The sequence below is a fragment of the Pleurodeles waltl genome, chromosome 6, assembly GCF_031143425.1.
Source record: "Pleurodeles waltl isolate 20211129_DDA chromosome 6, aPleWal1.hap1.20221129, whole genome shotgun sequence".
NCBI classification, from domain to species: Eukaryota; Metazoa; Chordata; class Amphibia; order Caudata; family Salamandridae; genus Pleurodeles; species Pleurodeles waltl.
This window is the reverse complement of record NC_090445.1, coordinates 1565720168-1565745492: the sequence shown is the minus strand read 5'-3', so window position 1 is coordinate 1565745492 and position 25325 is coordinate 1565720168. Positions and strand designations below refer to the sequence as shown.

The window sequence follows — 25325 nt, the reverse complement described above, 5'->3', positions numbered from 1 at the left end:
TAGGAAATGTCCCAGACATGTCAACAGGTGGCACCAGCACTGCAGCATATTTTGGAGCTGCAGTTTTGATAACAATGGATGTGCATGCATGGTGCAAACATGTGTTGTCTTGCTCCCTGAATGATGTTGAGCCTGCGAGAGCATGTGAGACTGTTGTTAACTGAAAAGAGCTTGGGGCCGGGTTGTTACATACCATTTGTTGGCCTGCGTGGAACTCTTCTTTAACGTCTCTTAATTGGTCACTACAGGCCAAGCATCATTTCTATTCCCGTCTGTGGAGCAGGGTTTAAGGTCTGATTGACTCAACTTAATCAGTGCCCATCCGCTGCTCCCGACGTGATTGAGGTACTTTTTTTTTTTTTTTTTACTTCTAGGGCCCTGCACACAGAAGGCTTTGTGAATGTCAAAAACATGCCTAGCAAGACAAATAAAATTGCAGAGTTTTATTTTCTATAGTAAAATTTATTTTGCCAAGTCTAATTTACTCACTTTGCGCTATTTTTATGTTTTGCTTTTGGTCGTGGGCACTGTTCTCAAAAGATGACAATTATCTTGTTCTACATATTGCAAAGCGAAATTGTTTCATTCTTATGTGTAAATTCTGAAATTATGCTATAACACATAATCGTGCAGTGCACCCTAACCCACCCAACTCCAATCCGCTCCACTCCAATCCACATCAATCCGCCCCACACAATCCACCCTGCTCAGTCCAATCTCCTCCCACTCAATCCAAGCGACACCAACCATTCCAATCCACCCCACTTGAAACTGAACCACTCACCCCAATCAACTCCAATCCAGTCTTCCCAACCCACCCCACTTCAGTCTGCCCCACTCCATGAGTTGCGTCTTTCTTATGTGTTGTATATAGTATATCAAAATTAGATGTAGGCCCTCATTACAACCCTGGCGGTCGGTGTTAAAGCGGCGGTAATGCCACCAACAGGCCAGCGGTAAAGAAAATGGGATTTGGACCCTGGCGGTGACCGCCATCCAACACCATCACTTTAACACACCGACCGCCAGGGTGGTAACTGCCCCTGGACTGGAGACTTCGATCTCCAGTCCGGCGGGCGTCACATTCCCACCCTCAGCATTACAACCCGGCCTACCGCCATGGTTTTCATGGTTTCTGTACTGCCACGAAAACCATGGCGATAGGCACTATCAGTGAATACCTTCCCTGGCACTGATAGGGGCGGTATGTTGGTGGCCGTTGCCGTGGTGGTAGGCAGTCATTACCGCCAATATTGTAATGAGGGCCATAGTGTGCACAGAGTCCAGGGGTTCCCCAGAGGCTTAACAAAGGCTAAAGTAGATAATACTAATGCTCTCTTTTGTGGCAGTGTGGTCGAGTAGTTAGGCGTATCAGAGGGTAGTGCAAAGCATTTGTTGTACACACACACAGGCAATAAATGAAGCACACATTCAGACTAACTCAGGCCAATTGCTCTTATATAGCAAAAATATATTTTGTTACTTTATTTTTAGAACCACAAGATTCAGTTTGCAGGTAAGTACATTGGCAAGTAAGTATCAAGCATATGCATCAACACCACTTTGTTTCAATTTGGCAAGTTAAATGGTTTTCAAGAAAATAGCAAATCACTGTTTTAAAAGACAGCAGTTCAATTTGCAGAAACCGTTCTGGAGGGGAGAAACACACCTTCAGTCGCACAGGGGTGGCCGAGTGCAGGGTGCAAACACAGCTTTGGGCTCCCAATGCTTTTCAGTAGGGGAACCCCGGGGGTAACACAGATATGCTGCAGGCTAGGTCCAGGGTGTTGGTTCTGGAAAACCACAGGCTGGACAAGGAGGGCCGTCTGCTGGACGTCGCTGTACTGGTGGTCGGATTCCCCAAGGCCAGGGCGCTGCAGATGCAGGGGTTCCTTTGGGCATCAGGAATCTTCATCCGGTTCTCTCACGTTCAGTGGGGTCCTCTGGATTTAGGCTGCAGGGGTCGTCGTGTTGGAAAGAGAGTCGACACAGGGTAGGCACTAGATCAGAATCGCCTGGGGACCAGCTCTAGTCGGTTGGGCCACCTGGACACGGGCTGGTGTTTCTTTCCGGACAGGGCCTCTGTCCATGGGAGATCTTGGTCCTCTGGGGTGCAGGCAGTCCTCTTGAGGCTTTTAAGAGTTTGCTGGTCCTGCAGGATGCATCAACTTTTTGTAGCAGGGCTTCATAAGCTGGAGACAGGCCTGGGTGGGCCATCTCCACTAGTTGGAGTGCCCTGGGGCACTGTAACAAGAGGCTTGAGCCTTTGAGGCTCACCGCTAGATGTTGCAGTTCCTGCAGGGGGGAGGTGTGAAGCATCTCCACCCAGTGTAGGCTTTGTTTCTGGCCACAGAGAGCACAAAAACTCTCATCCCTTGTGGTCAAAAACTTGTCTGGAAGTAGCAGGCTGGCACAGACTGGTCAGTCCTGTACTAGAAGTTTGGCTAAAATACAGGGGGCATCTCTAAAATGCCCTATGGGTGCATTTTTGGGTATTATCCTGAGAAGTTTGATACCAAACTTCCAAGACTTCAGTGAAGCCATTATGAAGCTGTGGAGATGGTAATGACAAACTCCCAGCCCATATACTCAGTATGGCCACACTGCACTTACAATGTCTAGAATGGACTTAGACACTGTAGGGGCATTTTACTCATGCAACTGTGCCCACACCTGTGGGAGAGTGCACCCTGCCTTAGGGCTGTAAGGCATGTTGGAGGGGCGACTTACCTATGCCACAGACAGTGGTTTGTGTGCGTGGAACCCTGAAAGGGTTGCCATGTCAACTGTGTGCTTTTCTCCCCACACGCACACACAAGCTGCAGTGGCAGTGTGCATGTGCTTGGTGAGGGGTTCCCCAGAATGGCATAATACATGCTACAGCCCTTGGGGCCACACCCCTGGCCACAGGGCCCTTGGTACCATGGGTACCTTTTATAAGGGACTTAGGGCCAGATGTAGCAATTTCCGTTTTTGCGAATCGGAAATTGCGAGTCGGTGCGAAACGCAATTTCCGATTCGCAAAATCGGAAGCAGTGCGATGTCTCAGACACCGACTGCAAGTCGCTATGGGGTCGCAAAGACCCACCTCATTAATATCTGTGACTGCTTTTTGAATAAAGTAGTTTTTTTTTTATTTTGCAGCCCGTTTTCCTTAAAGGAAAACGAGTTGCAAAATAAAAAAAATAACGAAACCTTTTGGGTTCGGTTTTTCAGAGTAGGCAGTGGTCCATTGGACCACTGCCTGCTCTGAAAAACCCTTATCGGCAACATTCACAAAGGGGAAGGGGTCCCATGGGGACCCCTTCCCTTTTGCGAATGGGTTACTACCAGTGTGACACTGGTGGTAACTGCGAATTGCTTTGCGACCGCATTCGCGGTCACAAAGGAATTTAGCATAGCGATGCGAGTCGCAAATAGGAAGGGAACACCCCTTCCTATTTGCGAGTCGCATTCACAATTTGCGAGTCGGTACCGACTCTGTGAATGTGCATCGCAAAAGGCATTTTGCATGGCGCAAACTGCGATTTTCACAGTTTGCGCCATGCAAAATGCTTTCTACATCTGGCCCTTAGTTGTGTGCCAGGGGTGTGTCAATTATGGAAACAATGGTACAGTTTTGGGAATTAACACAGGTGCTGGGGCCTGCTTAGCAGGATCCCAGCACACACTGTCAAGTCAGCATAAATATCAGGCAAAACGTGGGGGGTAACCATGCAAAAATGGACACTTTCCTACATGTGTAATTTCCACATTTATGCTTTAATACATAATCCTGCAGTGCTCCTCAGTCCACCCCACTCCAATCCATATCATCCACCCCACCGCCTCACCCTACACCAATCCACCCCACCTCCTCACCCCACACCAATCCACCCCACTTGACCCCAGATCAATCCACCCACTGCAATCCACCACACTCCAAATTGAACCACTCCAATCTACCACCCTCCAAAGTTCCCAACCCACCCAACTCCAGTCTGCCCCACTCCAATCTAAAAAATCTGCCCCACTCGATCCCAAAGAATCTGCCCCACACCAATCTGCCCATGCCAGTCCAAAACAATCTTCCCCACTCCAGTCCGCTCCACTCAAATCCAAAACAGTCTGTCTCATTCCAGTCCAAAAAAATCTGCCCCACGCCAACCTAAAACAGTCTACCCCAGTCTAATCTGCCCCACTCCAATCCAAAACAATCTTCCCCACTCCAGTCTGCTCCACTCAAATCCAAAACAGTCTGCCCCACTCCAATCAACCCCAATTCAATCCAAAACAATATTCCCCACCCACTCCAGTCCAACACAGTCTTCACTCCAGTCTTCCCCACTTTAAAGCAAGCTGCCCCAATCCAATCTACCACACTCCAGTCTGCCCAGCTTCATCCCATACAATCTGGCCCTTGACAGTCCAAAACAATCTGCCCTGATCCAATCTAAACAAAAAGAACAGATGATGAACGGAATGCTGACAAATGCAAACATTCACCCCCGGTGACAAAGATCTGGGTTTAATCCATTGTTTCTTTGCCCACCACACCACCCCAGTTTAGACCCAGTCATAAGCAAATCAGTCTTGACCATGCTCCCCATGGGAACAGTCCAGCCTGAACTGCCAGGCCAGGTCCTCGCTGGACTAGAACCAAGCATCCTAGCACCGACTTCAGGGTATCACCCCTCATCAGCCAGGCTAGCTTGAATCCTGTTGCTCAGTGAGCACAGGAGCCACGTCTGGGTAAACCTTTCCCACTTAGGGCAATAAGAGCAAAAGGAACAGGTGACGGACGGAATGCTGAGCAATGCAAACATTCACCCCCATCCCCCATCCCCCCCCCCCCCCCCCCCCCCCCCCAGTCACAAAGATCTGGGTTTAATACATCGATTTTATTTTTTGTTTTGTTTTTTTGCTCTTATCACCCTAAGTTGGGAAGGTTATACCTCGATGTGGGTCCTGTGCTCACTGTGCCACTGAATTCAAGCTAGCCTGGCTGATGAGGGGTGATACCCCGAAACCAGTCCTAGGATGCTTGTTTCTGGTCTGTGGAGGACCTGACCCAGCAGCCCAGCCAGTTCGGGCTGAACTGTTCCCATGGGGAACAGGGTCAAGACTGATGTGCGTATGGCTGGGTCCAAACAGGGGTGGCATGGTGGGCAAAAGAACAATGGATTCAAGCTAGCCTGGCTGATTAGGGGAGATATCCGAAAACCGGTCCAGGGTTCTTGTTCCCGGTCCAGGGAGGACCTAGCCTGGCAATTCGGGCTTGACTGTTCCCATGGGAAACAGGTTCAAGACTGATTTGCCAATGGCTGGGTCCAATTGTGTGTGGTGTGGTGGGCAAAAAAATGATGGATTAAACTCAGATCTTTGTGACTGGGGGTAAACGTTTGCATTGCTCAGCATTCCGTCCATCATCTGTTCTTTTTGTTCTTGCTGATCCAATTTAAAGCAATCCGCCCCATTCCATTCTGCCCCACTCCAATCCAAAGCAATCTGCCCCCTCCAGTCAAAAACAATCTGCTCCACTCCAGTCTGTCCAACTTCAAACCCTCACATTCTGTCCTACTCCAGTCTGCCCCACTCCAGTCCAAAACAATGAGCTCCACTCCTATCTGTCCCAATCAGCCCCAAGCCAATCCAAAACAATCTCCCCACACCAATCTAAAACAGTCTGCCCCACTCCAATCCAAAACAATGAACCACGCTCCTATCTGACCCACATCAATCCAATACAATCTACCCGACTCCAATCCCAATCTGCCCCCACACCAATCTAAAACAATCTGCTGCACTCAGTCAAAACAATCTGCCCCACTCCATTCCACAACAATCTGCCCCACTCCAATCCCAAACAATCTCCCCCCTCCAATCTGCCCCACGCCAATCCAAAACAGTCTGCCTCATTCCAGTCTGTCCCACTACAATCCGAAACAATCTACACCACTCCAGTCTACCCCACTACAATCCAAAACAATATGCCCCAATACAATCCAAAACTGTCTACCCTACTCCAATCTGCCCATCCCATTCCAAAACAATCTGTCCGACTCCAATCTGTCCCACTGCAATCTGCCCCAGTCCAATCGGCCCCTTAAATCCAATCCACCTCACTCCAATCCAATCCACCCACCACCATACACCCCAGTCCAACCCTCCCCACACAAATCCAATACAGCCAGTGGCATAACAAAGGCCCCCCAGCAGTGCAGAGAGGCTCTGAACGCCATTGGACCCCCCTCTGCACTCTTGCCCTGGCCGGGGAGCTCCTGAGTGTGTCCGGACGGGGTCCCCTCTGTGTACATTGCATTGGGGGGCCTCGGGTTTCCTTGCACCACTGAATTCAGCCCAATCCAATCTACCCCACTCCAATCCAGACCACCCCACTCTGATCCTCACCACTCTAGTCCAATCCACACTACTTTAGTCCAGCCCAACCCATTCCTATCCAGTCCACTCAAATCCAGTTCAACACCCTCAAAATTAATTCCACTGCATTCCAACCCAGTCCACTCCAGTTCACCCCACTCCAATCCATTTCACCTTAATCCACCCCATGCCAGTCCATTCCACCCCAATCTAAAATTCCTCCCACTCTAAAATCCCTCCCCAATCCAAAAAGTCCACCTCACTCCAATCCACCCTACTCAAATCCACACATCTCAAATCCACTGACTTCAAAAATCCACACCGCTCCAAAAATCCACACTACTCCAGTCCATGCCACTCCAATCTACCCCACCCCACCCCACCCCACCCCACCCCAATCCATGCTACCTCTATCTAATGCACCTCACTCCAATCCAGTCCACATCACTCTACTCCACTCCACATCACTCTACTTTAATCCACCCTACTCCAATCCAATCCAATCCACTGCACCGCATTCCACCCCACTCCAGTACGTCCCACATCATCTAATACACCCACTCAATTCATCCCACTCCAATCCACCCCACCTCAGTTCAATCCACCCCACTCCAGTCCACACTACTCCAATCCACTCCACCCCAATCCAGTCGAATCCTCCACAATTCAATCCACCCCACTCCAATCCACCCTAACCCATTTCAATCCACTCCACCCCATCCAGTCCACCCCACTCCATTCCAATCTACCCCACTCCAATCCTCCCCGCTCCACTCTACTCTACCCCAGTCTAATACAATCCACCCCACCTTAGTTCAGTCCTTCCCACTCCAATCCATCCTGCTCCAGTCCAATCTACCTCACTCTAATCCACTCCACTGTAGTCGAGTCCACTTCTCTCCAATCCAGTCCACCTCACTCCAATCCAATCTACTCCAATCAACCCCACTGCAATCCAATCCAGTCTACCCCACTCCAGTTCAGTCTAATCCACCTCACTTCAATCCAATCTAATCCACCCCATGCCACTCCACCCAACTCGAGTTCATCCCACTTCACTCCAATCCACCCCTCCCCAATCCAATCTACCCAACCCCATCTACCCAACCCCAGTCCTATCGGTCCAGTACAATCAACCCACCTCAACACAATCTAATCTCCCCATTCCAGTCTACCTCACCCCACTCCAATCTGTAGGGAACTGGATCCCGTAATGAGCTCAGGCAACCCTTAATAATAGTGTTAGTGGTTCCTAATAACGAAAGCTCACAAGGAGTAGCTGTGGGGAGCAGCTAAGGCTTATCAGAGAGGTTATGAAGCAATTGCAAATACCACAAAGTAAGTTGATGATTTACACACAAGAAAGAACCATTCCATTGTTAGAAAAATAATGTAGTATTCATTAAAACACAGGCACTAAACTAACTTTGGTAAATTGCCTAACCGTAGATATAAACACACAAAAATATACTTCAAGACATGTAAAAGCATAAATTTACATGGGCCCCTTTGGGGAGGCCAAACCATGTACTAAAAAAATGGGACGATAAAGTCACACCCAACCAAGACTGCCACTGAATGATCCTAGGGACTAGGGAAGTACTAAAACGCCAAAGGTAAGTAGCTAGAATTTCCCAGGCTTCCGAGTGCAGAGATGTTATCCGGGGTCAGGTGTCCATAGGATGACATGGGGAAGTCGCGGTTGGAGTTTTCGTGATTCAGGATTCTTCCCAGAGGAACCCGAGGAAACCCTTTGGGGCAAGGAAGGTTCAAGAGTGCCCCCATCCGTGGATACCCAGAGAAGTGGAGTACCTACACCAGGGAGCCCAGGTGCATAAGGGGTGAAGTTGTGCCGGAACCTCCCGTTTAAATCAATAAGGACCTCAGCTGTCCAGGTGCTGTTGTGACCCGTGGACCAGATTGGTTGAACCCAGGTGTGGATTCTGGGTGAGAAGTACCTGAGGAAAAAGGGGACAGAGTCCAGACCACCCGGAGATGCCCTGGGGGGGTGCAAGAGGACAATTCCCACCCTTCTTGAAGATGCTTTCCTGTTGTACGGTTGTCGTGGAGGTGCAGCTATGGTGTCCAGGCGAAGCAGAAGGATCCCAGGAGTCGTCCGTGAGCTGTCCCACACTGGTTTTCTAACTGCAGAGCGGTCAGTGGCCAGCAGGGCCACCAACAAACCTTGGGGAATGCAAGAAAAGAATTGCATGATGTGTTGCAGGAATGGGGACCAGCCAGGTCCAAGGGACTGAAGCTTCACAGGTAAGTCAGGGCCAGCCGTCAGTAAGGGGAGAGCCAGAAGGAATCGATGGAGACCCCAGGAGGACCCTGTGGCAGCCATCACAGGGAGTCACATGGAGGCCTCATAGCAGCACATAGCAGATGGATACCCATGGTGCAGCAGTTGCAAGGAGGATGTCGGTCTTGGAGCTGTGTAATGCTGGAGGCTGGGGCTTCTTGAAACTAGGAGGTCTTCGGACTGAGCAGCCAACAAGCCTTGGCATGGGCAAACAGACGCGGTGCACAGGGGTTCCATCCCAGCAGCTCCATCGAGGGACCATAGTCTTCTCAGTTGCAAAGAGGATAGGTCGGACCTCACAGAACCACCGCCTGTGTTATAGAGCCTTGAAGAGTCCATGGGACAGCAGGATCCACAAACCAGTCATCATCTTTGAGGTGCCTGCAGATACAAGGTTAGTGACTCCCCCTTATCTCCAAGGGAGATTCCTCCTGGATGTCTTTAGTGCAGGTAGTATCCTTGTGACTCTCCGGGCTGCACGGCCACAGAAGTTGCAGAGTCCTTTCAATACCTGGGGACAGAGTTGCAGTAGGAGCCCTCTTATCAGTTGCAGTCTTGTCTTGGTTTGTGGTGAAGTCCAGTAGGATCCAGTGCCCAGGTCGCAGAAGTGTCTTGAATAAGAATCTTGCAGACTAATCTGGGGTCCCACCCTCAGGGGAGCCCTTAAGAATCCCAGGAAGGGGATTGGACGACTTATGCAAAGACCCACCTATCGGAGGGTGGTGGGTTGTCAGGGATGCTGCTCTACTGGACTGATCAGTCAGATACTCCCAGGGGCCTCTGCTCATCTTATTTTCAAGATGGCAGAATCAAGTGGCTACCTGGCAGAGCTCTAGGCACCCCCCTAAGGGAGGAGCTGGACAAGAGGGTGGTCACTCCCCTGTCCTTTGTATGTTTTCGTGGCAGAGCGATAGCCGGGGGCTCCTGCAGTGGAGGAAACCAGTTTTGCAAGAAGGGCACCACATGTACCCTTCAAAGCAGTCTGGTGGTGACTGAAGCACCCCACCCTAGCCCAGAGACACCTTTTTCTAAAGGAGAGGTTGTAACACCCCTCCACTACAGGAAATTCTTTGTTTTGCCTTCCTCTGCCTGAGTTAAGCTCAGCAGCAGGGGGGCAGAACAGTGTCTGTGGTCGGCAGCAGCAAAGGCTTGCATGCAGACCCTGCAAGGCTGAACAGGCAGACATGGGGGATCCCTTAGGGAAACGCCCAGAGTATATGGTATCATGCAACTAACACTGGATTCAGTGTATTTGCATGATATCATCATGTGTGATACCAAACATGACCTGATTCGGTGAAGCTGTTATGGAGCTGGACATCTTGTGATAACCAGTGTCCACTACATACTTTAAAATGGCATCCCCACACTTACAAAACCCAGAAAATTGAGTCTGGGGTTTGTAGGGGTAACTCTGCTTATGCAGGGGTCACTTACACTTAGATCCATGCTTCCTGCCTTGGGCTAAAAGGCCGACCTCAGGGATGACTTATGGATCAGAAGTGCAGTGACGGTGATATAAGGGGAACCTCATATCGGGGGTGAAAGGTGCATGCACCATTTCACGCAGGCAGCAATGGCGCCTGCTGACACAGTTTGCTTAGGCTCCCATGGGTGGCACAATACATGCTGCAGCCCATGGGGGACTCCTGGTGTACCAGTATCTTGGGAACCTTAGTTCCTTATACTACGGACTTACAGAAGTGTACACCAGTATGCCAGTTTTCGGGTGTAAGAGTTACTTACCAACCAAATTTAGGGGAGCGTAAACTGACACTGGGGTCCCGGTTAGCAGGATCTCAGTGTATTACAGTCAAAACACACTGACACCAGGCAAAACGTGAGGTTAACTATGTCAGAAAGATCCTACTTTCCTACACAATCCACCCCATCCAGTCACTCCAATCCTCCCCACTCAGTCACTCCAATCCTCCCCACTCTACCCTAAACCAATCCACCAGACTACCTCAGTCCACTCCAATCAACTCCAATCCACTCCAACCCACTCCACCCTATTCCACCCAAGACCACTCCATTCTATACAACTCCACTCTACAGTGATCTCTGCCACTGAACTCTACCCCCCTCTGACACACTTCACCCCCACTCCAATCTATATCACTCACTCTACAGCACTACTCCCCCACTCCATTCTATGCCACTCCCAACCACTAACCTTTAGCCATGCTGAACAGCAGCCACACTGGTGTACAGAATGGCATAAACACATTGCCGAAACCAGTTGCTCTTTTATAGGAGAGATCTATTGGCTTTGCCAATGCTTGTTCCTACGTGTCACAGGTGCTTGGATTTGGCGCTAAACAACCATTTCTTGACTGACTGCCTTTTTTTTCATGCAGATGACACACTTTCATTTTGCTGGGATCAGACTACTTATCTTAGCATTTGCCTCGGCGAAAAAGATCCTCTGAATCTTGACATAGAAAACATGTCACTCCTGGAACTGAAAAAAAAGGTAAGATTTTGGAGTGCTGATTGTAGTTTTCTTTCTCTCTAGCTTTCTCTGGGCATCAGAAGTGGAGGCTTCCCTCGCGTGCGCAGCACCCAGAGGGCATGGATGGCCGCTGTGAAAACTTCACTCACATGCAAGTGGTGCAGTATGGACGAGAGCAGTCAGTGCAAGTTGCGGCTCGCGGGGCAGCACGTGGACATTAAATTATTTAAATGTTTTTGAAAACACCTGAATGCTGTGCTCTGCTCCGCCTCTCTATCACCTGTGCCTCATCGCTGCAGGCACAGGCTCCCAGCCTGCCCTGCGGCCAATCCTGACACTGCTCAGTGCAGTGTCAGGATTGGCTGGGAGTGCCCAGCCAGGGCGCTCCCAGACAGACTGGAAGCCTGTGCATGCTCTCTCCAGCCCAGCAACGGCAAGCCTACTGCGCATGTGTGCTTGGCCAGCCCGAGACGGCCGGCCAAACATACATGCGCTGTGAGGGGGAGTCCTGTGCACTCCCCCTCACTGCTCGTCACTCCTGTGGCCCCGCCCCTTTACCAGAAAACTATATTAAACCCAGTTTAAAACCCAGTTTATTATCGTTTTCTGGTAAAGGTTATGCAGCTGCCGCTGCTGGCAGGAGGGCGGCGCTCCACCGCCCTAATGGAGGAGCCTTCCCTGGTCAGTGCACGCCTCCTCACATGCAGAGGTGGTAGGGGCGGAAGGCAGACCCTATCCCCAACACTAGCCCCTCACCCACTGCATGACAGCCCTTTCATTGCTGATAACATACAAAGGCTCGCTCTTGTTGTTCAACATGCCCAAAATAAAGCCAGTGAAAGAAACTGGTCGACTCCCTACATACAGTTTTTTCATTCTTAACATTTTAATCATCTGCACTTTTCAGTACACAGGTAACACAATTGTGTCAAGTATGTACTCCATTATTAGGAAGGATATTGAGGTATCTTGTCTGTAATAATGTCATAAAACCACCACCAGCTGGCAGGATTGTGACAAATACCGTTGCTGCTACCTATGGAATGTTAAAAGTATACACACCATGTTTCCAGTGAAAGACCACAACTATTAAACCTTGTCCCTGGTGATTTATTGACCCTACTGCCACAATAAATGTAATGCAGATCTGAACCAACTTTTCAAAATTGAATTGTTCTGTACATTACACGAGTCGAAATACAATACCAATACGTGGAGAGATGTTACAGGTGACGGTGCAGTGAGAGTGAAAATAAGTGAACAATGTTCGAATGAAAAAACAGAGTGCGCATAACAAAAAATGCCTTAACCATCAGGACATCAATCACAAAGTAGAACCCCACGAAAAACGAATTGACTAGGTTTCTCAAAGCCCGGCAATCTAAGCAAATATTCTTAACACTGCAAAGTTGCGTTTCTACCCCTTGAAGTCATTTAAGCGGGGTCTTCCTCATGACAGAATTGTAGCAATCTAAAAAAAAAAAAAAAAAAAAAAAAAAAAAGGAACTGTAAAAAAAAAATTGAGAAATGAATGAAAGAAGAATAATCACGGTGAATGATAACCATCATACTATTCACCTGACCCAAAACGGAACATGTGTCAATCTTTACAAAACAGAACCCGTCGACCAATGTCCTCCAAATGACCAATAAGGGAAAGAGATATATTTAAAATAGCAAAAATAGTACGGGAGACTGGCACTAAACAGGCAGAGGAACAGTCTGTATATAATTCATAATGGAGTGTGTAAGGTATATTATAAAGGACCCATGGTAATATGCCACAAAAGCTACGTCAGGGGGTCTATAAACACTTAGGGGGAGGGGTGACACAGTCACCATGCAAAAATACAAAGTGCACCGCAAATAAACCGTAGAGATATCGGAGGGTCAACACACACCATTCCGATCCCACTGATGGTCTCTGGCGTAGAGCCACTTCAAAGGCACTCCTTGCGTCATGTACAGGTTTTGCAACCATGGCTATGCCTATTGGGAAAGGAAAACAGGTTTTAACCTGGGCAAACACTAGGGATTAGCAAGGCCAACATGATGGCTTTGCAGATCACACCTTCTGATATCACCATGTTCTCATTCTTGGCCTTTGTGGCCCACTGTATGGCATTTAGCGTTTTGTAACAAGTCAAAACACACATTATATTTCTCGAGTTGATATGGACAGTATAGGTGGCTTTGTAGCAGTGAAGATGCGTTGCTGCTGTTTTTTAAGGTCGTTGGCATTAAAACACAGTATCTCCTTTTGTTGAAGTTGGATTGGCAACTCTACAATGACGGAAATGCAAAAGCTTCTCTGTTTTTCTTTATAGTGTTAAAAATCATAAACAAATGCTCATAACATAATGATAAAATACTTTTAATAAGTGTAAACTCTGTTTCTTAGGTGAGAGAACTGTTGTTGCTGGTACAGGATCTGCAATTGCGGAATTACGATGAAAAAAACAAGCAGTGCAACCATTATTTCGAGAATTTGGATGATGACAAAACTGAAAATGCAATAAGCGAAGATATGGTATGTTTACTGAAAAAAATTAAAACATGCTTGAGGGGCACATAATAGCTCCATTCCTATGTTGTTTTTTTTCCAAGTTGTTCCATGTTCATTGACGCAGCAAGACAATATTTGTAATGTGTGTGTTATTATGTATCTTATACAGCAGCTAACAAACGTTTTAGTTTTAAAAATCTGATTCATTTTCTGTCGACTTAAATTGGTAATACTATTTCGGCCTCTTAGTTCTATGGGACTTCAGCAGTTGCTTCTCGAGGTTTGAGATTCTCCTAGCAAGAAACAAGATTCCTACTTAATGCAGCACCATTCTTGGCTTGGCATCAGAGTTCGTATTATTAAAGGTGCTCTGTGTGAAACTGGGTGTGTCCCCACTTTCTGTGGCCCGAGCTACTTTGGTAGAACACAAGAGACCGCAGACATTTGCGTGCCTACGTCACTTCCTTTTTAGGTCGAGCATAGCAGCGCACAAGCGCTGCTTTTCAGACATGTTGGTATGTATACCGGCTTTGAACCACACTCACCGCACGCCCATCACTATCACTCGTTCATAGGCTTGCCTTTAAAAAATCCTTTATGATTTGTAAATGCTTTACGTTTGTCTCTCCTTGGGGCAGTTTTGTTACTGTCTAGGGGACCGACCCTGTTATATGGATAATTGCACGTGTGCGATAACTTTGCTAGCGAGCTTCTTTTTAGGGTCGAGGGCAAGCGCCCTAGCCTGTGGTAATCTGTCTCTACGCTTCTAACCACGCCCACCCCACACCTATCAGTTTCGTTGGTTCCTGGCTTGCCTTTTAAAAATTGCTTGCTTTCATTTGTGAAAGGCATGCATATGTCATGCCTTTTCTAGCCCTCCCGGAGCTCACCGACTAACTAGTAAAATAAAACATAAATTGCTCCATGTTTTCAGTTTGTCTTCGGGAATACTTTTTTATTTATTTCCTTTTGTGTCTCTTCTAGGCGCTCACGCTGGTTGTGGCGCTTTCAATCGGCTAGCTTATGTTAACTGTTTTAGTTTGTGTGGCAAGAAATGTCCAGGTAGGAATTTACAACACTAATGGCTCTAACTCGAGCAAACGTAAAACCCATTGCATTACAAATGCTTGCTTAATTCCTGCTCAGCAACCCTATTAGGTATTGGTCCTTTTGCTTTTCTGTTTTCATTTTGCTGAAGCTAGAATTAATTGCTTAGTTGTACTCTAGTAAGATAAACTTGATAATTAGGACGGTAGTCGCATCTCACACAAAGATAGTCAATGTGACCATGCAGGTCAAGGCTTATTGCAATTGATCTCGGATGAGATCTTATCATTGCGAGCGATTTGCTTTTTGGGCAACTCCGCACTATAGGGTAAGCTCTATTTTTTACAGCTAGGGGGAAGGCTGGCGTGAATTGAAACGAGATTCTCAGGTTTCACATACAGTAAAAGCCTTCTATAGTTCTACAGTTTCCCGAACGAGCGGAGGGTTTTCAGTCTTGCCAACAGACAGCTTTTAGCTCTGTTTGTGAAAGATTTAAAGGGGCTGAGATCCCGCTTATTGCACACGCTTTCTCATCATTACGTTTTGCATGGTCATTCAGTGACTTTTCTTCCTCCTTTTGTGTTTGTCCCTTCACTGCAGCATAGCTTCTCTACCATCCTTCTTGACTTGATGAATTACGCCCTTCCACTGCCCACATTTAGGGAATTCCTTTTTCCTTTTTTTGAGCACTCCCTGGGAGTGCGTGTGTGTGTGTGTGTTTTTTTTTTATCTCTCTTGTATTCTGCTTTCCCTGCCTCTGATATACCCACACACTTGTTACTCTCCCGCAGCTGCATTGTTCCTCTGTGCAGGTTTTGCCGTTCAGAGCAAGCACTTTGGTTTGCTCCCCCCACTATGTCCATTGCTATCCCCATGGCAACATTTTTTCAAAATTCTTTTCCTTCCCCCGTCCACCTCCTGTTCTTCCCTCTCATCTCACTCCCCCACTTTCTCCTGTTTTGCTTCCTAAGTCCTAGCTGGTGTAAAATTACATTTTTTGAGGGACACCTGGCAGTCTCCATTTGTTGCTAGGTGGCACCACTTGTAAAAGAGTGTTACAGAAGACTTATTAGCCCACTGGGTTTTATACGTCCTTGTCTGTCAAGAAAAGGGCCAGTGAGGTAAAGACCCCCTAACCCCCAAGCCTGGAGCCACCAGATGTGAATACAGAAGAAGGATGTGATGTGTAGAGCCGCCGTCTTTTCCTGCCCCCTCCAAGCTGCAAGGAAACAAGTGACCATCTTGGAATGACACTGCTTTGTTTGTGAGCTTCAAAGAAGTGATACAAGGATCTACAAACAACTACACCTCAAAATATTTATGTAAAGTCTATACATTTTTAATCTGTTACAATTTCATTTCTAATAAAAAACAGCTAATTTTTTATAAGTTAACTAAATATAGAAGTGTAGTGACAGTGTTTGAAACTTAGAACAGGCTTTAGACTGCACATACTTCCCACCTTCAAATTACACTTTTCAGGAGCCCTCCTTTACATGACTTTTGAACTGTCCCCCCGACTTGAAAATGGCGGTATCCTTAACAGCAAAACACTACAAAGGGGTGAGAGGAAACTTTTTCTGTCCGACCTCCCTATAATTATATATTCACAGTAGAGGACAGAAAAATATACCTGGTGTGGAAACCAGGATGGTTCGACACCTATGTGTTAAAAAAAACGTCTCTCACCCACAATTTGTGGCATGCATGCTTCATCATAGGGCCCTGCTAACACACTCCGAGAAATATATCCCCATTCGGAGTGGAGCAGTAAGGGTGGGGAAACATAAAACACATCAGACATATCCAACAATAATGGCACAGGGACATAAAGACGAATAACAGAAACAACATAAAACTGTCTCAGGCTAATCACTCCTTCTACTTTATTCCAGTGTAGCCTGGACAGGATTTAAATTTCTCATCTGTGGTGTTCTCAGGAGTTAATTACCTGTACACCCCAATATCTGAGAAGGGGCAACATGTTTCAACCATTTAGGGTTGCCACCTAGGGTCATTCGGCCTTCTTCAGGACCTTTGCCCTGTCCTGTTATTTATATGTGCCCCTACCTGTCCTTTCGTCAGGAGACTCAATTATTCGTGATTCTGAGATAGTTTCTCATAAGTCAACACTCTCAGTTATCTGTAAAGGATAAAAAAAACAAGCAAGATACCAAAATATGAATATATGTGCCCCCTTGAGGCAGGGTATCTAGCTGTATTAATCATTCCTAGATCATCACCTTTATGTGTGGGTCAAAAATAATACCCAGGATGTGCAATTGGTTCCCTAATTTCCATGTTAATATTGGTGGTCTAAATATAAATTGATCAGATCCACCCGTGCTCTCTGGTCAAATACCCAAGTCCGAAAAAAAAACCCCACCAGAACAGTGGATGAAGGAGAGGTAACGCATGTGTGTATACTTACCGAGTTTTCATTATTACTCGCATTTATCAAGGCGGGTGGGAGCACCACCCTGTAGTCACACACTATATAAAGATAAACAAGAATTATTGTAGTAATAGGAAGTAGCTGTACAAAGATATATATATATATATATATATATATATATATATATATATATATATATATATATATATATATGGTATAGTTTCCTCTTGCTCCTTAACCCACGCGGGTCCTAAGCTGCGAGCATTATCACTCAAAATTCAATGTATAATAAAAGAGTTGTGAAAACATGCTGTTACCACACATTACAAATGCTCATTGTGTTTTGAACCATTTAATTCTTATAATCTGGCTGATAATCTGGCTGAGACCTTGTTTTTCCGCCCGCCGACCCCTTCATATTCTACTTTTTTAATCCTGAGCCCCTGTGTCCCTCGATCTTTCATATTAAGCGTGTGTGGCGATCTACCCGAAAACGGGTTACCGTCTCACTTTTGCAGTGTATTACCAAAGAGACATAACCCCTTTCATACCCCCATATCCTCTCTTTATTTCATCAAGGGTATGGCGCTGCCCATCATGCCGCTTTCTGGCTCCGCGTCGTTGTAATACGCGGGGCCGCGATTCAAATGAAGATATTTCCTGGTATGACGTCACTACCGTCATGCCTTGCAAAAATAGTCTGGGGCATTAAATTCCACTTAAACTAAACCATGGCGGCCATATTGGGTGGGGTCGGAAAACCGATCCTCCCTTTGGTGGAAAAAGACGTCTTCTGGAATTAAGGAAAAAGTGGCGGCCATATTGGGGGAAGGGCTTTCCTTCCAAATATAAAGTGGATAAATAGACAAACCTGATACCAACTGGGGTGATTTGTGAGGGGATGTATGTAATTATAAATATTACGTTTTTTTGGGGGGGGGGGGGGGGGTTTGGGAGAAGGTTTTTTTTTTTTTTTTTTTTTTTTTTTTTTAAAACGAAGGGTTTTTATCCATCACTATGTTAATAGTACTGTTGATTCTAATAAACCTTCACCTGTGCTTCTTATATCATCTATTGATACTCGGTAATAAGAATATTACTGTCTAAGTAAATGGGTCCACTGTATGTTGTCATTTAACCCTTGAGTATGAATCTTGGTACGGTAAATCCACCGTTGTTCATGGTGGAATAGGAATTCCCCTATATGGGTGCCATTGTTAGGTGGTGTGGGTTTGTCTAAAACAGTCCAAGTCACGTCATCTGTTCCGTGGGCCTTCTCAATAAAGTGTGCTGTCATTTTGGTATTTGTTCTTTTACATCTGATGTTACTCCTGTGCTCCATGATCCTAATCTTCACCATCCGAGTAGTCATCCCTACATAAAGAAGCTTACATGGACACCATATCATATATATGACATTCTTCGTATTACAGTTGGTGTGTTTCATCTGAACCCAAGGTTTTCCCAAACCTACGTCAACTGTCTTTGTGTTTCTTGTGAGATGGCATACACTGCAAGATCCACATTTTGTGTGTCCTCTAACTGGTGGGATGTTTCCTCTCATCAGGGGATTACTTACAGTTTTTTGTAACGGTCGAGTGTGAACCAAAAGATTTTGTAGGTTTGCACTGCTCTTAAAGGAGAACGTAGGCCTCTCTATGTTTCGGCCATCACTGTTTGGAATTCGCCAATTCTTATTTATGATACTTTTTACTCGATTGGAGACCATATTAAAGGTAGTAACACAGATGGGTCGTTGATTCAGTGTTCTGCTCCTTTCTTCTAGGAGGGTGTCCCTGCTGCAGTTTCTGGCTCTCTTTTGGGCCTGTTGGATTATTTTCAATGGATAATCTTGTACCAATTTTTGTGTTAGATTCTCTGATTTTCTCATAAAGTCTCTTATTTCAGAACAGTTCCTCCGGATACGGAGGAATTGTCCGTAAGGTAGATTTTCTCGTAATGCCTTTGGATGGAATCTTTTAAAGGACAATAAACTATTCCTATCTGTAGGTGTATGATAAATCTTGGTAATAAGTCGGCCATCCCCAGGTACGATTTCTAAATCAAGGAATTGTAGGGTTTCCTTTGTGATTGTAGCTGTAAACAGTAAAAGTGGGTCCCGTTCATTGAGCCACTGAATAAAACCGTCAATTGACTGTCTGTCCCCTCTCCAAATTAGGAGGACGTCGTCAATAAAACGGCGCCAAAGTCTGATATGTCTCTGCCAGGAAAAATCATTCCGAAAAATATACTTTTGTTCAAAATCTGCCAAACTTGGTGCAAAAGTACTACCCATTGATGTACCATGGGTCTGTATATAAAGTGTACCTTCATACTCAAAAAAGTTTTTCGTAAGGGCTAGACGTGCTAGGTCGAGGATAAATGCCCTAGGTGTATTGTAGTGCCAGTTCTGTTGGTACAAGATTTCCTCGATCACCCTTAATGTCTCTATCTGGGGAATGTTGGTATACAGAGATTCTATATCTAGCCCCACCAAAACATCTTGTTCTTCATTAAAGTCCAGATTTTTGATCAAATTTAACACATCTCGTGTGTCTTTTACATAGGATGGACTCTTCCATACTATTGGTTTAAGAAAGAAGTCACAAAATTGTGATAAAGGTTCAAGTACTGATCCAATCCCGGATACTATTGGTCGAATGTAAAAATAGGGAGTAACTGGTCTCTTCTTATATAGGAAGCTTCCTTCCTTCTCTGTCAACCACCCATTGTTAGTTGCTTCCTCCACCAAAATCTTAATCTCCTTTTGGATATCCGAAGTTGGATCGGATTTCAAAATCTTATAGTTACGATTGTCAGAGAGGAGTCAGATGCATTCTTGATGATATAACTCCCTATCAAGGATTACAATGGCTCCCACTTTTATCAGCTGGTTTTATGATAATGTCTGGATTTGAGTTGAATTCTTCCAGAGCCTTTTGTTCCAATCTTGAAAGATTAATGAAAGAATGTTTTTCTTCTTTACCAAGTTCCTCTATCTCTTTTATCACTGCCTGCTCAAAAACCGTGACCTCTTGGGGTAATTGAGCTAGGTTAGGAGTAAAAGTAGATTTTGGCTGGAAGCCATTGTCTCCCGGTCACTGGGAAGTCTCCTCACTCCCATCAAAAAATGTTTTTTAGACGGATACGTCTAAAGAATTCCGCTACTTCCTGTCTCATTTTGAAATTGTCCATTTTGTTTGTAGGGACATACCCCAGTCCTCTATTGAGAACTTGTTCCTGTGCCTCTTAAGGGTGACATTGGATAAATTCATAATCAGATCTATTCCTTGCTGGTTCCGGGTAGGAATTCCCGGGACATAATCCTTGTCACTAGCTGATTTATGTTGTCCCATTGTAGTCTTGGACCTGTTTTTTGTCTGTTTCGTCCTCTAGTCCTGCCTTGTCCTAAAAAAGGAAGGTTACCTTGCTGAAATTGGTAAGGTGGATTAGGTATGTGCCAGTGGGAAAAAGGGTGGTCAGCCAAAACCCTGGCCCAGTCCAGGGGGTTGTTGTTGGGGTGGGAAGTTTCCATGGGTATATGTATATTCCCTCTGTGTGAACCTCCCCCTACCCCTTCCCCTTCATCGGGGTCTAAAACCCCAATCACTGTCCTCGCTCCCTGAACTAGAGGTGTCATCTTCTTTTTTTATTTTGTTTGGAACCCATTTTATTTGTTTCACATACTCATCAGTGATATATGAATAGACTTTCTCCTTAGAGAATTTTTTCAGATCTTTCTGCAATTTATAAATTTTGGATTGCATCAGAAACTCTTTTTACTCAGCTACTTCCTTGTTGGTTTCATCTAGTTTCTTTTTGAAACTAGTGATTTGTGTTTTAAAGGATTGTTCACTCACTTGGATTTTAATTATTGACATATCTGAGATCTTTTTGGCTGTGTTGATAATCAAAATCAACCAGTCCCTAGTACACTTCCATGCAATGAGTGACCAATCCCACCTGAACTGAGGGTCCTCCAAAAAAATAAGAGGTTGATTTGTAACCAGTAGGCCGCTCGGAGCTGCATTTGCTGTTAAATATTCCGTAAGGATTGCTCCATGGAGGATCGTCTTGACCTATGTTTTTTTCAAATCAATAAGTGTATCCCAACCTTCTATCTGTGTTAGGACTTGGTAATGGTGGTATCTCCTAATAAAGAGGGACCAGAGAGGATCGAAGCTACAGCTTCATCACTGTAAGATAAACCTTGTTCATCTATATTGGTGGTACTAATTCTTCCACCGTGGAGTTTATCCTCCTGGGAGTGGGAATATCACCACTATCTGTAAAAATCAAAACCCCTACGGCTCAGCGGCCGTTCTATAACACCGAAACACATGTGTACATACAAATGCGTTACCTCTCCTTCATCCACTGTTCTGGTGTTTTTTTTTCGGACTTGGGTATATGACCAGAGAGCACGGGTGGATCTGATAAATTTATATTTAGACAACCAATTTTAACATGGAAATTCGGGAACCAATTGCACATCCTGGATATTATTTTTGACCCACACATAAAGGTGATGATCTAGGAATGATTAATACAGCTAGATACCCTGCCTCACTGGGACACATATATTGATCTTTTGGTATCTTGCTTGTTTTTCTATCCTTTACAGATATCTGAGGGCCTGATTACAACTTTGGAGGAGGTGTTAATCCGTCCCAAATGTGACAGATATACCACCAGCCGTATTACGAGTTCCATAGGATATAATGGGCTCGTAAATGGGCTGGTGGTATATCCGTCACTTTTGGGACAGATTAACACCTCCTCAAAAGTTGTAATCAGGCTCTGAGTGTGTTGACTTATGAGAAACTATAATTGAGTCTCCTGATGTCACATATAAATAACAGGACAGGGCAAAGGTCCCGAAGAAGGCCGTATGACCCTAGGTGGCAACCCTAAATGGCCAAAACATGTTGACCCTTCTCAGATATTGGGGTGTACAGGTAATAAACTCCTGAGAACACCACAGATGAGACATTTTAATCCTGTCCAGGCTACACTGGAATAAAATAGAAGGAGTGATTAGCCTGAGACAGTTTTCTTTTGTTTCTGTTGTTCGTCTTTATGTCCCTGTGCCATTATTGTTGGATATGTCTGATGTGTGTGATGTTTCCCCACCCTTACTGCTCCACTCCGCAGGGGATATATTTCTCGGAGTGTGTTAGCAGAGCCCTTTGATGAAGCATGCCACAAATTGTGGGTGAGGGCCATTTTTTACACATAGGTGTCGAACCGTCCAGGTATCCTTAACAGGCCAGATGTGGACAAGCTTTCCTTATTGTCTTTAGCAACTGTCTTAAAACACCATATGTCACTTTAACCGATATACAGGACATATGTATGAGACTAAGTACAGAAATAAGGGAAAACAAAGCACCACAAGTGTTTATACATGTGTAGAAATCTAAATTCAATATATTAACGCTACCGGCTGCGAGTTGTAACTAAAATAAAAGGTTGTGGCATGTTACTTTTTCAGAATGTGTATTTTCTTTTCTTGAATGTTCACAGCATACTTTTCTTTTGAAGAGTTCTAAGAACGAGCTACATTTAAACATCTTTCACAGTGAAGTTCAGCTTCACTGAAAGCCTGTGATGAATACAATTTCTAGGTGGTATACCGCCAATGTTTTTCTTCTTCAGTGTCAGTGAAGCTGAATTGAAGTCCAAAGCTTGCTGCCATATGTTGTCTTTTAATAATCTTATATCAATGACATCGCACATTTGGACTTGGCATTTTAGTCTTCACGGGATGAGGGGCATTCTTGTAGTGTAGTTTTACTCCTGGGTGTTCCAGGAGTTCACTTTGGAACACTGGGTGGCTGTTGGAGCAGGTTAGCTGAAAGGGGGCACGTGCCAGGTCGTGTGAAGGAATAAACTTGTTTACAAGCTGCAGTTTCGTGTCTGTTCTTAAGTATAGAACCAATCAATTTCCCCAAACTCAAGGATGACTCACACAAACAAGTAAAAACACCATTGCCAAGGACATAAGCCCTCATTATGACCCTGGCGGTCTTCTGACCGCCAAGGCCACGGTGGCGGTTTCACCGCCAACAGACTGGCAGTGAAGACCACCCCATTATGAATGTGGCACGTTGGCCTCTGCCACTTTCCACCAGGTGGGAAAGCCTACGGGTGACAGGGAAATTCTTTTATGTCACCGGCAGATGACTCCCCCCCCCCCCCCCATCCTCCCCTCCTCCAGGCAAGTACAATAACCCCCATCCTCCCTTCAGATACAGCCCCCCATCTCCCCCCCTTTCAGGAACCACACCCCTCCCCCCTCTCCACATACATACATGCACACAGACACCCACACGCACCCCGCATACACATTCACCTACACTGACATACACGCATTCACTCACATGCATCCATACACTCACTTCAACATTCATACACGCATTCACTTCAACATTCGTGCACACATTCCACCACGCGAACACACGCGCATACACACTTGCATTCACACACGTAGACAAAACCCACTTATACACGCACACACACCTCCCGCCCTCGTCCCCTGTCGGACGCCCGACTGACCTTGTCCGGCGAGGAGGTCGTCCGGCCGGGAATGGGAACAGACACTTCCACCTCCGGCAGCGCCCCGCCTCAGTTTACCGCCACGCCATATTACTGCTCATAATATGGCGGGCGGAGTCTTTCTACCGGGGCGGGGCTGGTGGTGGAAGCACCCATTCGCCTCCGCCAGCCAGCACGACTACTGCAGGATTTCCACCAAAAATGTGGCGTAAATCCTGCAGTACTCGTAATATGGTGGGCGGAAGACCGCCAGCACCGGCAGTCTTCTGGAGCCCGCGACTCTGGCGGTCTCTGAAAAAGAGCACCAAAATCATAATCAGGGTCATGGTGTATATATATAGTGTGCAAAAATAAATAAAAAAATTAATAATGTAATCATGCAAACAGAATGCATCTCTCATTCCTTTGCACTAAATATCCATCTGTTTTTATTGTTTTAATTTAAAGACTCTGTTTGCTTTAGGGCTGCACTCGTTAGCAGAAGTACACATTCTAGCTTTGTGTTGGTAAATTATCTGCCAAGCAAGAGAACATCGACAATGCTTACCTGCAAAGTAATTGATGCAGCGCCCAACCTCACGCTGTGTGGTCAGGACACTATGGGTCCTATTCTCTAAAGTAAATTTATATGTAAGTAAATCTACATGTGCGAATCTACTCTTATATTCTCTAGTAAATTTACTAATTTTGGGCATTCACCATCACAGAATGTAAATTTACTACAAAGTGTAGACTTACCTGTCTCCGTCCCTTGAAAGAGGGGGTGGAGCCAAATTTATAAGTGTAGAGTTACTGTTAGTACCATTAAATACAAAGGGTGACTTTTCAGCCACCATTACGGAGATCTTCCTACAGCAAAGTATGGGGAAAGTTTAAAACATTTATTAAACTTTAAGTAAAATGAGTACAAATATTTTTATGGTAAACATTAATGAACATTTATTTTATTTATTTACTTAAAACGTAGATCAAAATAAGGTGCTGCCACACTGTTAAATTCATTTTGATCCAAATATTTAATTTATATTCAATTAAAATTATTTTGTAGATATGTATTTTTTTTAAAACCCACCTAAAGTAAAATGTTTATGTATTAAAGTTTACAAATATGTATTTGTAGATTTCATTTAAATGTATTTATTAAACTAGTCACAAGTATATCTGATAGAGACTTCTAGTCGCAGATTCCTTACCTTAGAATTTCCCCTGTCGTCAGACTGGATCCAGAGATTTTTCTTTGAGCAGTACCCTGGCACGCCCTCGGGTGGCATCGGTCGACTCCGTGTCTGTTGTTGGCTTCGTGTTCGCCATGATGACGGCACGGTCGTATGTAGGCGCCACACCGTCATGCTGATGTCAATTCTTTTCTTTCCATGCCAGCCTACTCGCAGATGTGGAGAAGAGTTACCGTCAGTCATTTTTTGACATATTTTTCAACCTTTTTGTCGAAGTTTTTGACTACTCAGTGCGTCGAGATATCTTCCCACAAGACCGGCTACGACCTGTGACTCCTGTCAACACATGATGTCGGTGACAGATCCACACCTGGTTTTCTTGTGGTGCCTGGAAGCGCGACCACAACCCAAAGTCGTCTGAATGCTGGGCCATGAATCCAAAGTCTTCGAGGGAGCGGTCCTTAAAGCTTATGGTGGCCCCAGCACTCAGCTTTGTGTAGCTCCCGGTCTCGTTCAAGAGCCATCAC

At 45.6% G+C, this 25325-nt stretch overlaps 1 protein-coding gene across 1 annotated transcript in view; it reads left to right on the top strand.

The window, feature by feature from the left end:
- CDK5RAP2 (CDK5 regulatory subunit associated protein 2) overlaps nucleotides 1-25325 on the top strand; it is a 687227-nt gene that overhangs the window by 398188 nt on the left and 263714 nt on the right. The window contains exons 19-20 of the mRNA XM_069241280.1: nucleotides 11023-11138; nucleotides 13519-13647. Of these exons, the coding sequence (XP_069097381.1) occupies nucleotides 11023-11138; nucleotides 13519-13647 (245 nt within the window). The remainder of the gene's footprint in view (nucleotides 1-11022; nucleotides 11139-13518; nucleotides 13648-25325) is intronic.